The sequence below is a fragment of the Parasteatoda tepidariorum genome, chromosome 1 (assembly GCF_982258835.1).
Source record: "Parasteatoda tepidariorum strain Cologne lab strain chromosome 1, Ptep-v5.0, whole genome shotgun sequence".
Taxonomy (NCBI): domain Eukaryota; kingdom Metazoa; phylum Arthropoda; class Arachnida; order Araneae; family Theridiidae; genus Parasteatoda; species Parasteatoda tepidariorum.
Window position 1 is genome coordinate 40,747,214 of NC_141755.1, and position 13,909 is coordinate 40,761,122.

Genomic DNA, 13,909 nt, shown 5'->3' on the forward strand with positions numbered 1-13,909 from the left:
GAAAAAGTTTGCCCATCCCTGGCCTATGATATATAATCTCAGATTATTTGGTTACAAATAAAAAATGAAGTGAAACACTCCCGAAACAGCCAGCTATTAGTCAAAGGGTTGGGATTTATGGAGTTTTTTAACTTCACAATTTCGGGACCTATACAAGAAGATAGCAACATTGCCAGCTTTTACTTCTAAACTGACTAATTTAAAGCTGGGTGAGCTTCAAGCCTTTGCCAAAAATTTAGGCCCGATAATTTAACAATGATATTTGAGAGCCTTAGCGACTTTACTAGCACGACTTACAAGTGACAAAAAATCTTTTAATAGCTTTTTTTTGTGCATAACTCTTGTCGAAATATAGTACTTATGCTTAAATGCCTTGTTCAAATGTAATATAAATGCCTCGCTTATGTATTTAATTTTCAGGCGAAGTCTATTAAAAAAATAGAAACATTTATAACCGTTTAAGCTTTCAAGGCTGTGAAAAAACATCCCTCTAGTTTAATCAATTTATGTTTGGAAACTCATTTAAATTAATATATCAAAAAATAAGAATGAAAATGTAATAATGTTTTTTGTTTGTTTGATAATGAGAATGTTTATATGTGTGTATGATAATGAGAATGTTTACATGTATGTATGATAATGAAAATGTTTATATGTATGTATGATAATGAGAATGTTTATATCTATGTGTGTAGGTATGTAAAATATGAAAATACGTAATTCTGAACCCATTCGCACCAAATTTGGTGTATGTACGTTCGAAGATACGATGAACCTAATTGTCGATATTAAAAACTTGAAACTCTTAAAATAATTAGCAGTATTATGATTTAATTCATGATAGAACAGATCCAGCAGAAAAAAACTTTTCAGTTAAATTAACTTTGTCATGATTTTTTCAATTTTTGTTGATCAGTTTTCGTTATAGAAAGACAAGTAAATTAAAGAACATGCAGATCATTTATTAACCACTTCATAATATAATTGGGAGTTTTTCTTAGATTAATAGATTTTGTTGAAGTCCATTTTAGCTATAATACTCAAATAATCACAATTTCAAAAGTGTCTGAGTCATCTTACTCTTGTTGTCGACTTCTTTCCTTTATTTTTTCTTTGAAAAAAACCATTAAGAAAAGCTTTTTAAAGAAAGAAACTGAAAAAAAAGTAAATTAAACGTACACTGAGCAATGAACTCTTAGCTTTTTTTCTTTTCTCCAAGATTTGGACATGTGCCTAGGTCATTATGGACCCTTTACCATATAGCTCAAAGCTTGGCTACTGGTACGGCTCCACACCAGCCTAGAAACGAGCCCAGTCAGCAAGAATTTATAGAGAATTTAGATATGTACAAAGTCGCAATGTTTAAAAAATACAAATAAATATCGTACAAGTTAATTACACATAATAACAAAAATAAAGAAAGAAGTATAAAAAGAAAAACAAAATAAACTTAAAGACCGTAAAAGTGACTAAAGTAGAAAATCTGTAAAATGGTCACGTATTGAATGGAAAATAAGTAAATAAATATGAGAAAAGATAAATTTCGCCTAAAAGTTGAAATTAAAGTTGTAGTTGGCTTTAAGACGTTGAAGTTCTGATAGGTAACTGGGACAAATAGAGTGGGAGGCTTTATGGGTACAGTCATGTCGGGAATTGGAGTGTTTATTCGAGTCCGAGCAGTTTATACATAAGTTCTCGGCTGAGTCGCAGTTTTCTTCCATGTGACCGTTTGTACCACATTTAGCACAGGTAGGAAATACTTGTTTGCGTTGGTTTTGATGATGTCCCAGTGATTGGCAGTTACGACATCGTTGAAGTACTATTCGTTTTTTTATGAAACATTTATTTAGTCCTGCGAAGAAATAGTGAAGTTTGAGAAGTTGAATTGCGATACGATGCGAGGCTCTTACTATGATGTGTTGTTTATTTTGTTGATGTTTGTGCAGCAAGGTTTCTATGAATTGAATGATGTCGACATTGTTGTTGCAAGTAACGTTTTCTTTTAAAAGTTCTAGGATCTCGTCTATGTTGTAATCTAATGGTGCGTTAAGGATTATCAGAGAGAGTAACCGCCTTTCTTTTTCAACATACGGTAAACCAGTCTCATGTCATGTGTCATTGGAGAGCTATGTCTTTTTGATGATCATTATGGAATTTCAATTCCTCAAGATGGCTGTTTTTGAAGATCTTCTTGACATGTAGTTTCGAGTTGGTTTTAGTAATTTTTTCCAGAATGATATTAGTTGGACAATTTTCCGTAGCTGGGATTATGATAGGCTTTGGAGGAAGTTGTGGTTGAACATTATCACTGTTACCAGGATTGGCATGATTTATATGATCTAATTTGTTTGATATGGCTTTCAAGCTGTCGTCTACAGAGTTGAGGGTGATATTCGAACTGCTGAATGATTGAACATTTGAGTTGTTCATAATTTGCTTTAACTGTCGAAGAGCTTTGTGGCAAGCTTTTCTCTGTGCTGATGGGAGACTACACATTTTCTTTTCGCGACCATGTTGGTTGTTTATGTTGATTTCCAGAGTGTCGAACAGTTTTTCAATATGGGATAATTCATATTCAGATGGTGCTGGTGATTTTGTCTCTGTTGTTTCCTCCTGGGCTGTTTCTTGCGGATTTTCTGTTGAGTCTTCTTCGTTCTCTTCAAATTCTTCCAGAATTTGCTCCTGTGTTTGGCAGGATTGCGTTGATGATGCACATCTTATTGCTCTCAAAGGTGAACTCTTAGCTGGAGAGTCACCAATTAAGTTACTCCAAAATACTATTCCGCAATAATATAGATCTGAAAATTTAAATCTTCAGTTAGTAGCCAGTGGCCGGATAGACTCTAATGACTTAATAGCCACTTGTTCTTCAAAATTATTGAGTCGGTGATCGTTATCTATAGGTCCTTTCAATTAAACCTTTTAACCTATCCTTTTTAACCAATTGGCAAAGATGCCAGTGTTAAAAACTAAAATACGTAATTTCTTTATTTTTTCCAGGTATTTTATTCATCCATTCACAAAGGGTCAACGCTTGGCAGTGGAACACTTTAATATTATGGTTAAAAATATATTCAAAATGTTGAACAAACACAAATCAAGTTTCAGCGAGAATAATCTAAGGAATGATATCTTCGACAGATACTTCAAAGAGCGATTAGATAGATTGGCACGAAACGATCCTACTGCTCAATATTTCACGGGTAAATTGTACATAATACTCTTAATATTTGTCATTTTAAGTGACGTACTTAATTTTTTAACTAGCAAATGTAATAGTGTTATGCTTAAAAATCGAGTAGACCGAGGCCATTTACTGTATCAGATTCAATATGAATTTCATATATTATATACCGAAGAGCCATTATATTATGACCACCCTCCATCTATAACAATGGGCTCGCTCAGATTTTCATGGTTTCGCGCCCAGGAACAATGTATTCATGGGGCACATTAGGACCTATAATCCTCATAGAACAATCCCTGACGTCTGTAAGCTACTTGAACATAGTTGCAGACCAGGTTGACATATTCATGGAAACAGTTTTTTCTGCGGGGGATGGTGTTTAACAACAGGATAATGCACTATGTCATAAGTGTCGAATCGTCGAGGAACATTCCAGTGACTTTCAATTCATGTCTTGGCCCCCAAATTCACCAGAACTTAATCCAGTAGAGCATTTGTGGTCCTACTTGGAAAACCAAATTCGTGCTGCCACGCTACCCAATCGCAATGTGAGGGAACTGCAGGACCAGTTGGTGAGCGCTTGGTACCAGATACCTCAGACTACCTGTCAGCACCTTGTGGAATCAATGCCACGGCGGGTGCTAGCAGTTTTGAGGGCTAAAGGTGGTCCTACATGTTATTAGCATGGTGGTCATAATGCAATGGCTCTTCGGTGTGTATAACAGTGTTGAATAATATTATCAGAAAATTCAAAACAGCAAAGCTAAGAATTTTTAATAAATCTGGTAAGAGATGAATACATCTGGTACTTGACGGCGTGAGAACCGAATCGAGTTTAAGCCCCTAAAAAAATTTTAAATAAGTTTTTTTTTTCACTTGAAAATTAAAATCGCAAGACCGTTATACATTAAAAAAATATTTTTCATACTCTGTAACAAAAGAATCCTGCTGTTAGTCAGCATAGATTGCCAGCTCCAAAAATGACGAAGCACGGACCTCCAATTAATAATAATCTAAACTAACAGCAAGCTAGTAAGTACTCTCCTCATAGTTAGTGGTAAAACGTTGCACGATCTCACCTTTCGAGTTTCGGTGGTGGAAGGGAGAAGAGGGACTTACATACTGTTATTTAGATAACACAAGAGTTAATGTTTCCGATATAGTTTCTGATTCTGAATTGAGCGGAAAATCAATGCCGAGACTATCAGTCTAATAAGTTAGAAAAATAATAATGATTTACGTATTAAAAGTACAGTCTGTATTTTTACATATCTATACATTTAAACCTATTTACATATCTGACATTGCTACCTAAATAAGTAAGGCATTGTTTCCTGTTGTTGTTTTTTCACGCTCAATTGAATGAATACAAACACGAGTCAATAGGATGAACATCTCAAAAGTAGCCAGGATTTTTGTGTATAAAGAGTACAACTTTATATAAGCATGTATATGCTTTTTACATTGCTATCTAGTGGCAATTTTTTTATGATAAATTAAATGAAATAAAACTCCAGTCGGCAGGATTTATAATTTAGAAGTTGAAAGGGTTTACTGCATACTAAGTACAATTCAAAAGTTGTATTTTTTATTGAATGAACACTTCGAATTTTTCAAATTTTAGTTTTATTGACACGATATTGATCTCATTCGATAAAGCAAGTAAAAATATATAGGAATAGGAAACAATTCCTCACGTATGTATATGGTACATTAAAGTGCATAAATAGTGCATACAGAACTGTAATAACATACAATAAATATAAATTTATTTTATTGTGAATTTATATATTTTCTTTTATTATTTTTAAAATGAGAATAATGTCCCCATCATCCAAAAAAATAGATACGTCCCTTGATTAAAGGTATTTTTTATTTCATGCTTCCAATCACTAAGCTGTTTAGACGTATCGTGTATGCTCATCTGTCAGTCTATTTATATTAGAATTTAATGATAAATAACATGTTCGTGGCATTTCCGTGACTACGTGATTCAAGTAAAATACTTTAATCTATATTTTGCAGACAGGGCATTAGTTGGGGCTATATTTCAATTTATCGGTGATGGTGTGCTAACCGTGGGAGTTTTTGTATGCGCTTTCCTCAAAGCCCTTTTGGACTATCCCGAAGAACAGGAAAAGATCTACAATGAACTTATAGATGTCGTAGGAACAGACAGGGATCCAGGCATCGAAGACAAGAGCAGACTCCCGTATACCAATGCATTTATCTTAGAAGTTACAAGAGTATGCGAAGTTTTTCCATTCATACCAGAGCTGGAATGTACAAGTAAGATCTTAATGAACTTTTTCAGTAAAATTCCAACAATTATATAGTTTATTCTTTGTTACTTGTATAGAGGATATTCCATGAGTAGATATCGTACACATTCATTTATTTAATACAGTGAAACCTCCATGGTTGGTTGGTGTCGTATCCTCTATTGAATCATATTTCATGGTGTGCTTGAATAGTTTTTGTTATTTCTATGGCATTAAAAGAATACAAATCCTCTTCTTTGGGGTAGTTTAAGAGGTGAAGGCCTGCAGCGGCTGCAGGGCAGTTAAAAACATGATATGGTGTCAGTTCCACATTAAGACAGTTGCCACAGTTTTGATATTTTCTAGTCTTACCTGTAGAAATTTTCATGTTTTTATGATGTATTGTTCTTAGTCTGATGAGAGTAGTGACTGTCTTCCTATCGATGTCAAGATTAGTTATTTGATCGTGGGCTTTGATTTTTAAAGGGGTGAATAGTCTTGACTTTGCAAAAGCATTTGCATCTGCCAACGTGGTTGGGATTGAATTTTGATTTAGATCTCTGGCATTAGCCAAGGAATCAGCTATTTCATTGAACTCTAGGTTCACATGGGCGGGAATCCACTGCAAGAAGCAATTTTTCCGGAGACGCTGAAGTTGTCCAAGTTGTTCTATGATATTCAAGACAAGGCTTGAGGTACCTTTGCTGAGGGCCTGTAAGACAGACCTGCAGTCGCTGAAGATGGTGATACCACTAAGCTGCTCCGAAGGTTCAAGATTGATGTACGTTTCGATAGCCGTGAAACCTCCATGAAAGATAACAATGACTTCTGTGTAGTGACATCCTCTATTTGCAACCACTTTTGGAAGGCACGGAAATTTTTTCTATAGACTTTGTGTAGCAGAAAACCATTGGGAGAGACCATCAAAACTTACTCCAGCAACCGTGTACAAAACCTCTGTACAAAATGCGGAAAAAGTTAAATATGGAAACACGAAAAAATATCAAACAAAAACTATTAACTAAACAAATAAGTGGATTCAAAAAATCTGATTGCTCAAACTGTTTAAATTGAAAATTCAAAATGGTTCTTATTTAGTGATTTTTTTGATGATCTAAGAAATTGATTGACAATAGTCAGAGTGCACTGAAGACGATGTCATCAAGGATTTATTTTTAGAGTTGAAAATTAAATTATAAAAAAAAAAGCTATTTTAGAAAAATTAAGATCCCAAACAAACAAACCTTTTCTCATTTTTTAAAGCTAACTTATTTTTATGATATAAAATTTAAATTCAAATTTAAACAAAGAAACATTATTGCTTATTTATTAAAAATAGTTCTATTATTCATAATTGGAAAATTTGGTTTTACACATAATTATATCAGTTAAGGTCATTTTTATTGAAGCTAAATTTCATTCATTGATCGCGTTTTCATGACGCCAACAAAAGCGGCATTTCCGCACCAAGAAAATGACACTAACTAAAATTAAGATTGCTTGCGATAAATCAACTACCTTCGTTATCATTTTGAAGTCAATGAAGGCATCCTCTAGGAACGACCACTATAAATTAATGACATTTTACTGTAAAACAGAGAGTAGTCGCCCCCGAGAGTTTCACTGTAGTACATGTTAAACAAATTTTTAACAAGCTATGATAAACTTTAAAAATTTTTCCCCAAAATCCCTAAAGATGATGCACTAAACAAGTTTAAGAACAATCACTGAGGAGGATGTAATATACAGGCATATAAACAATTTAAGCAATCAACCGTGGTGTCTCAGGAGATAGCGCTTTCGTCTTCTCATGAGGTTAACCGAGTTCGAATCCCGACGATGGCTGGTCCATACAAACTATTTACTCGGCTCGCACCGACCACTGTGCTGACATAAAATATCCTCAGTGGTAGACGGGTCATGTTTTACATTCTCCTTGCTTTCGGGATAACCGTCGGAGGTTCTCATGATTTTCCTCTCCATGTAATGCAAATGCGGGTAAGTTCCATCAAAAAGTTATCGACAAAGGCAAAATTTTTTCTCCCAATACTTGATCCAGGAGTTCCTTTGTCTTTTGGATTGGGTTCAAAATTACAAGGCTACGGAATTGTGCATTAGTAGTCGTAAATCCAAAATGGGATCGGCTGTTCAACGACGATCAGAAAAAGAAAAATTTTTAAATAATATTTATTTAACTAGGAGGCTTTGCCCCCTACTCGCTGGCGTTCGCCAACCCCCGGAACTGCTTTCGCAGTTCATTTCGGATTGCTTCGCAATCCAATGCTCGCTTTGCTCGCTCATTGGATACGTTTTTAACGTCTAGCTTTTGTATACTTTTCTGAATACTGATGTTCCGAAAACTTTTCACTGTAGAAAATTCTAAACCTGTACATTTCAATATTAATTTGAAATTGCAAACAGTTCACATATTTTGCTTAATCACACTGTTCTGAATTTCAGTTGTTGAGAAAAGTAACTGTTGTACGTTTTGTTTTAAAGTCTTTCCCACCAGAGCGCTAAAGCCATGTGTTGTAAAACAATATGAAATAGTAGTCTGCCACTGAACGCCGAATGTAAAGCATCGGCTTCGATGAAGATAATTTTGTATTTTTAATTCTCTGAAGGACACCGCCCTAATAATATGGAATTTGTAAAATAAATGTATATATTTTTGATTGTTGATGAAGCCCATCATTTTGTGTTTTCATCAGTGTTCAGAAGCAGAACAACTGTAAGTTTTTTATTATATCACAAAAATATAAAATATATAAAAAACAAAGAAAAGAGTAAGAAAATGAGTATAGTCATAGAAAAAGTTAAAATTATAATATAGTATTTGTCAGTTAAAATATAACTTTTTCTTTAATTCATTGTTAACAATTCAAATTTCTCCGAGGCAATTCTAAACCTTAATTTTGTTCTAAATGTCAGTATTCAGACACACAACAGAAGTTTAATATGAAGTTCTAAAATGCATATATATATATACATATATATAAAAAAGGGATCATAGTAATTATATAAGTAAAAATTAAGGTAGTATTGTTAAGTTGAAACACAATATTTTTAGTTTTGATGTCAGCAATACAATTCAATTTTTCACAAAAATGATTGTTTCCATTTTTAAATTCAGTGTCAACAATTCAAATTTTTCTGAGGCAACTTTTAACCTCTAAATATTATTTTTTTTATGTACACATTTCTAAATGTTAGTATTCAACCACAAAACAACTTAAAGTCCTCAAATTTAGCATGAAGTTGTAAAATGTAATGAAGAGGGTCATAGCAATAATGTAAGTAGAAGTAAAGTTAGTACTGAAAAATTAAAACAATATTTTTAAGCAATGAGCCAAGTTCTTCAAGAAGCAGTTGTAGAAGTAGCTAGATAGAAGATTTTTTTATTTAAAACTTTTTATAGAATTTCTTTAAAAACACAATTGTTAATCTGGGCATTTGGCGATACAACACTTATAGAATTGAAGGATTTGTTACGTCAAGCGCTCAAGTATCATAATTTTGATCTAGTTGCGTTTCTATGTCATTTTGATTTATGTTGCTAAGTTAACTTTCAAAAAATTCTATGGCTGGCTACAGCATTTTTATTTTTTAAGTTTTTTATTTTTATTTCTTTTAGAATTCGTAATTTTTTTAGCGAAATGTTTTTTAACCTAACAGAATTCTTTACCGTCTGTTTTCTTTATAAATGAAGAAAATAAAGTAAATATTTAAGTGTTGTGAAAAGAATCTTATTTAGTTGTACAAAGTACTTCTTTAAAAATGAAAACTATTGCCACCAGCGGAAAAGAAATACAGCCAAAATTTGGGAGCCACGTAAGAGAATTATATATAATAGATTATAGTGATTCATTGATTTTACGGTAATTATTACTATAAAAATCACCGAATATCAGGTTGTTTGTTTCGTAACATGCTCTGGTAAAAATGAAATTTGCGGTAAAAAAAATACCTGAATTTTATACATTAAGCCTTAGACGTCGTAGAAACCAGCATATCACTCCAATATTGTTTATATCTTTCATTTGTATTTTTTTTAATACTATTAAAAGACAAAAGACAAATAAGTTTGAAAATCAATTCATTTTTAGAATAGCTATAATTTTATAATTATAATATTTAGCTATAATTTTAAAAGTTTTTTTTTAACATTCTGAGAAAAAATATGGTTACTATAGTACAATACAATAAAAATTAATTTATTACATTTCGCTTATGGTATGTCGAAAAAGATATTTGTATTTGATAATCTTGATAACAATGATAATTTTGTTGTATTATGTAACTAAAAAGAAAAATCAAGGAATCTATATATATATTTCTCTTACACGGCGATAAAAAAAAGCCTCATTACAACTCTCCGAATGGCAACGCTAGAAAATCAACCAATAATTGCCGCTAAAAATGTCACATGCCAAATCTAGGTTGGGTGGCTCAACATATAGCGCTTCTAAAAACGGAAACGGAAATAACCAGAGTGTAAAATATTATGTGCTTATGCGCATCGTATTTTTTGTTAAATAATTTATTTATTATAAATCAGTTTATAGATGGTAGCGAGAAGAGTTTTGTGGTTGCTATGGTGACTAATTAGAAGGAAAATTGTTTTTTTGAGTGAGTGTGAGATTTGTTTTTTGGAACTGCGATGCTGTAATTTTATTGTTTAGTTAATAAATCTTCCTTTTATATTAAACGTGATAGTAGTTTCCTTAATTATTTGATTCGAAGTCCTTGGAGTTTTATTTGATGTCAGTTTATTTTGTATTTTTTGACAAGAGAGAGCATTCTCACCAAATGAGATTTCCTCCGAAATTCAATGTTTTGTTTATGCAGGTTTTTCCATTGCAATTCACTTATTTCAATTTTTAATAGACTTAATTATAGCCAAAATTTTAACCTTTTTAAAGAGATATCAGTTTTAAAAATTTTATTTTAAGTTTTTATACTATAGCACATTTCTAATAGGTTTAACGAATTGCATGTCATTTATTTGAATTCAAATTTATTTTAATGACTTAGTATTTACTAAAAAGACGTAATTTAGAAAAAAAAGTTGTTATATGGATTTGAATGATTGTTTTGAATTCTTAGAAATTTGTGCATTTGCAATGTACCTAAGTTAGTAGCGAGCGAATCGAGCTTGGTTTGCGCAGCAAACCATATAAGATTGCGCAGCAATTTTTGGGGGTTGGCGAGCGTTAGCGAGCAGGGGGCACAGCCCACTAGTAAAATATAATAGCAAAGCTCTGAAATGTTTTAAGAATGAGAAAATTTAAAGGGTTTTATATAAAACCTCAAAAGCAGGCATATAATGTTTTTTACGAAGAATGGCGGAGAATTGATTTATCTATTCGTGTGATCCCAAATATTTTCTGGAATAGCTCCCTAAACAATATTCAACCTTTTTTTCCAATTTTTTAACTACAAAAACTACAATCATAGTAATAGTAACGGAAAAAGGCACTTTTGTTAGGATAAACGGTTTTAAAATTGGTGACATTTTGATTAATAACTTATTATTTTAAAAAAATTCTTCGAACACTCTCATCCTTTCATAGCATTATTTCTTATATTATAGTGTTCTTTACTTTTATGACTTTATTTCATTACTTTTATGACTTTTTTTTAGGAGAAACTGTTATTCAAGGATACAGAATACCAAAAGGGTCGGTTATGTTGGTTAATACTTGGGCAGCTCATCACGATCCGAACGAATACGAAGAGCCACATAAATTTAATCCCTCTAGATACATTCCTGAAAAGGGAAAGAAAAAACCAGAAGCTCCGATTTTATTTGGAATTGGTAAATTCGTCTATTATTTATTTATTTATTATTTCTATAGATTATATTCAGACAATCATTGCCATAAAATAATATGAATTGCAGTTTATTTCCCCTTTTAATTTGTTTTTTTTTTAAATCGTTAAAATTTTAATGATCTATATTTATATTTCTTTTAAATAAACCCATAAACTTCCATTCTATTCTCATCTATTTCTATCATTAACTCTATAGTTATTATTCACTTTTAAGGTTGTCTAATAAGTCAAGTAATGTTAAAACATTACTTGAACCCAGTTGAAAATGAGTGGTTGAGTCGAAAGAAAAATCAGGTTCATTGAGCATGAGGAAAAAGAAATCAGATTTTACAAAAAAAAAAAAACAAAAAAAAAACAAAAAAAAAAAACAAAAAAAAACTTATTATGTCTCTCTAGCTGAGTCAACGATGGAATGTGAGCGTCTATCAGGGCAATTGGCTCCGTAAGGCTAACGATTACAGTTAATTACTTATAGGTACAAAGCTCTGTCATAAAAGTAATATTGAAAATTATAATAAGTAGTCGTTAATTTATGCCATAGTTACTCAAAGGTTTTGGATGTTACAGTAACAAAATTTGTAAGTGATGTAAATATTTGAGAGCTAATTCAATAAAATTTCTTGTAGCAAATATGTTTTAAGCATTTACAGACATTATTTGTATCAAACAACCGTGAAACATCATAAAGAATTTGGGTAAAGTTTCCAAACTTTTTTTTGATATTACAGGGAGGAGATCTTGCATTGGAGAAGGCTATGCAATGGCTCAGACATTTCTTTTCCTTACAACTATTGTTAAACATTTCCGTTTGACTAAAGCAACAGATGAAGACAAAAATTTGCTTTTCCTTGTTGGTAAAATGGAAGTTTGTGCCCATCCTAGAAACCCCACATAAACACCACTGTCCTCAGGAAATGATAGAACCATTGATAAATAATTTTTACTTATGCTACGTAGTTTCTCATCTGCTATTTAAATAAAACAGAATGCTTAATTGTATGTAAGTATGTATTGTGAAAAGATTTTTCTTCTCTGTACGTTTTAGTACACTCAAAGACTACGAGGACTTACATCATAGATATGTACTTATTTCAGGTTACGGATTATTATGTTAAGTAATATATACAATTACTCATATTTCAAAAAAAAATCTCTCAGCAACTCTATAATGATTTCTCACAAGAGATTTTCCTTTTCTTTTTAAATCTTTTTTCCCTCGACCGGGATGTCCCTCATCCACGCTGACCTTCAGGTCAGGGGTCGTTCACATGCGGAGACGTGAAATCAGAGTCCTGGCATATATGTAGATGTAGGTGTATATATATTCCGTATACAAACCCACTATTATGTACAGATCCGGACCAAATTTAGTGTACTTAGCGTTCGAAAACACAGTGTACCTAGCTCTCAACGTTAAAATCCTCTCCGGTTCGCGCGCTACATCCCATAGAAAGAGTTTTCCATGGGATTATGAAAATATTATTGATCTCTAATAAATCGAAAACTAGTTTTGTTACACATTTTTATGAATTATTTACTTTTGGCTGCCATTTTGAGTTATTACCAGTAAAAACGACGCTAATAATGACGTAACCTAATTCGTATTTTAAAAGTTATACTTAACTTAAATAATGCAACTAATTTGATCCGCAATGGCTCAGGGGATAGAGCGTCCGCCTTCCAAAGAGGTGAACCGGGTTCGAATCCCAATCGATATTAAGGCTTGCACCGACCACAGTGCTGACGTGAAATATCCTCAGTGGTAGACGGATCATGGGTTAGCGTCCCCTTGCCGTCAGGCTAATCATAGGAGGTTCAAGTGGTCCTCCTCTCCATGTAACGCAAATGCAGGTTAGTTTCATCAAAAAATCCTCCATGAAGACAAATTTCTCCAATACTCGATCCAGGAGTTCCCTTGTCTTCTGGATTGGGTTCAAAATTACAGTGCTACGGCGTTGTACATTAGAAGTCGTAGACCCAAAAAATTGGGTCGGCTGTTCAACGACGGTTATAAAATAAAATAAAATACAACTAATTTAATGGAGAACAAAAAAAGTACTTATTCGTACTTAGTAGTTAAGAAGAGCCGTATACAATGGTCATAATGATACTGATGCTTAATTAATTTTGGAAGTAGGTACTGTTGGCATAATAAGTTTCGTATCAAAAAGCTAAATTAATGGAAAACAGAAGTGGTACTTATTCGTCAGGAGAACATTAAAAAAATCGTCGTATTATTATTGACACCAATATTGCTTAATTAATTTTGGTGAGTCGTGGTGGCTCAGGAGATAGAGCATTCGCTTTCCAATGATGTGAATCGAGTTCGAATCCCAGCGATGACTGGTTGAAACGAATTCCGTACTCTGCTCGCAACGACCACAGTACTGGCGAAGGATATCCTCAGTGGTAGACGGATCATGGGGTAGAGTCCACTTGCCGTCAGACTAACCATGGGAGGATTTCGTGATTTTCCTCAACATGTAACACAAATGCGAGTTTGTTCCATAAAAAGTCCTCCTTGCAGGCAGATTTCTCCCAATAATTCTCCCAATAATTGAGTTCCCTTGTCTTCTGAATTGGTCAGCTGTTCAACGGCGGTTATAAACTATGATTAATTTTGGTA

At 32.9% G+C, this 13,909-nt stretch overlaps 1 protein-coding gene across 3 annotated transcripts in view; it reads left to right on the forward strand.

The window, feature by feature from the left end:
* The window catches only part of LOC107455032 (cytochrome P450 2F3), a 32,039-nt gene extending 19,757 nt beyond the window's left edge, over window positions 1-12,282 (forward strand). For 2 of the 3 annotated variants that reach the window (XM_043042720.3, XM_043042722.3), the window contains exons 5-8: window positions 3,001-3,203; window positions 5,213-5,476; window positions 11,093-11,266; window positions 12,012-12,282. In XM_043042720.3, the coding sequence (XP_042898654.2) occupies window positions 3,001-3,203; window positions 5,213-5,476; window positions 11,093-11,266; window positions 12,012-12,178 (808 nt within the window). In that variant the 3' untranslated portion in view covers window positions 12,179-12,282. The remainder of the gene's footprint in view (window positions 1-3,000; window positions 3,204-5,212; window positions 5,477-11,092; window positions 11,267-12,011) is intronic. The other variant, XM_071179955.2, reaches the window with a different exon arrangement.
* Window positions 12,283-13,909: the final 1,627 nt, after the last annotated feature.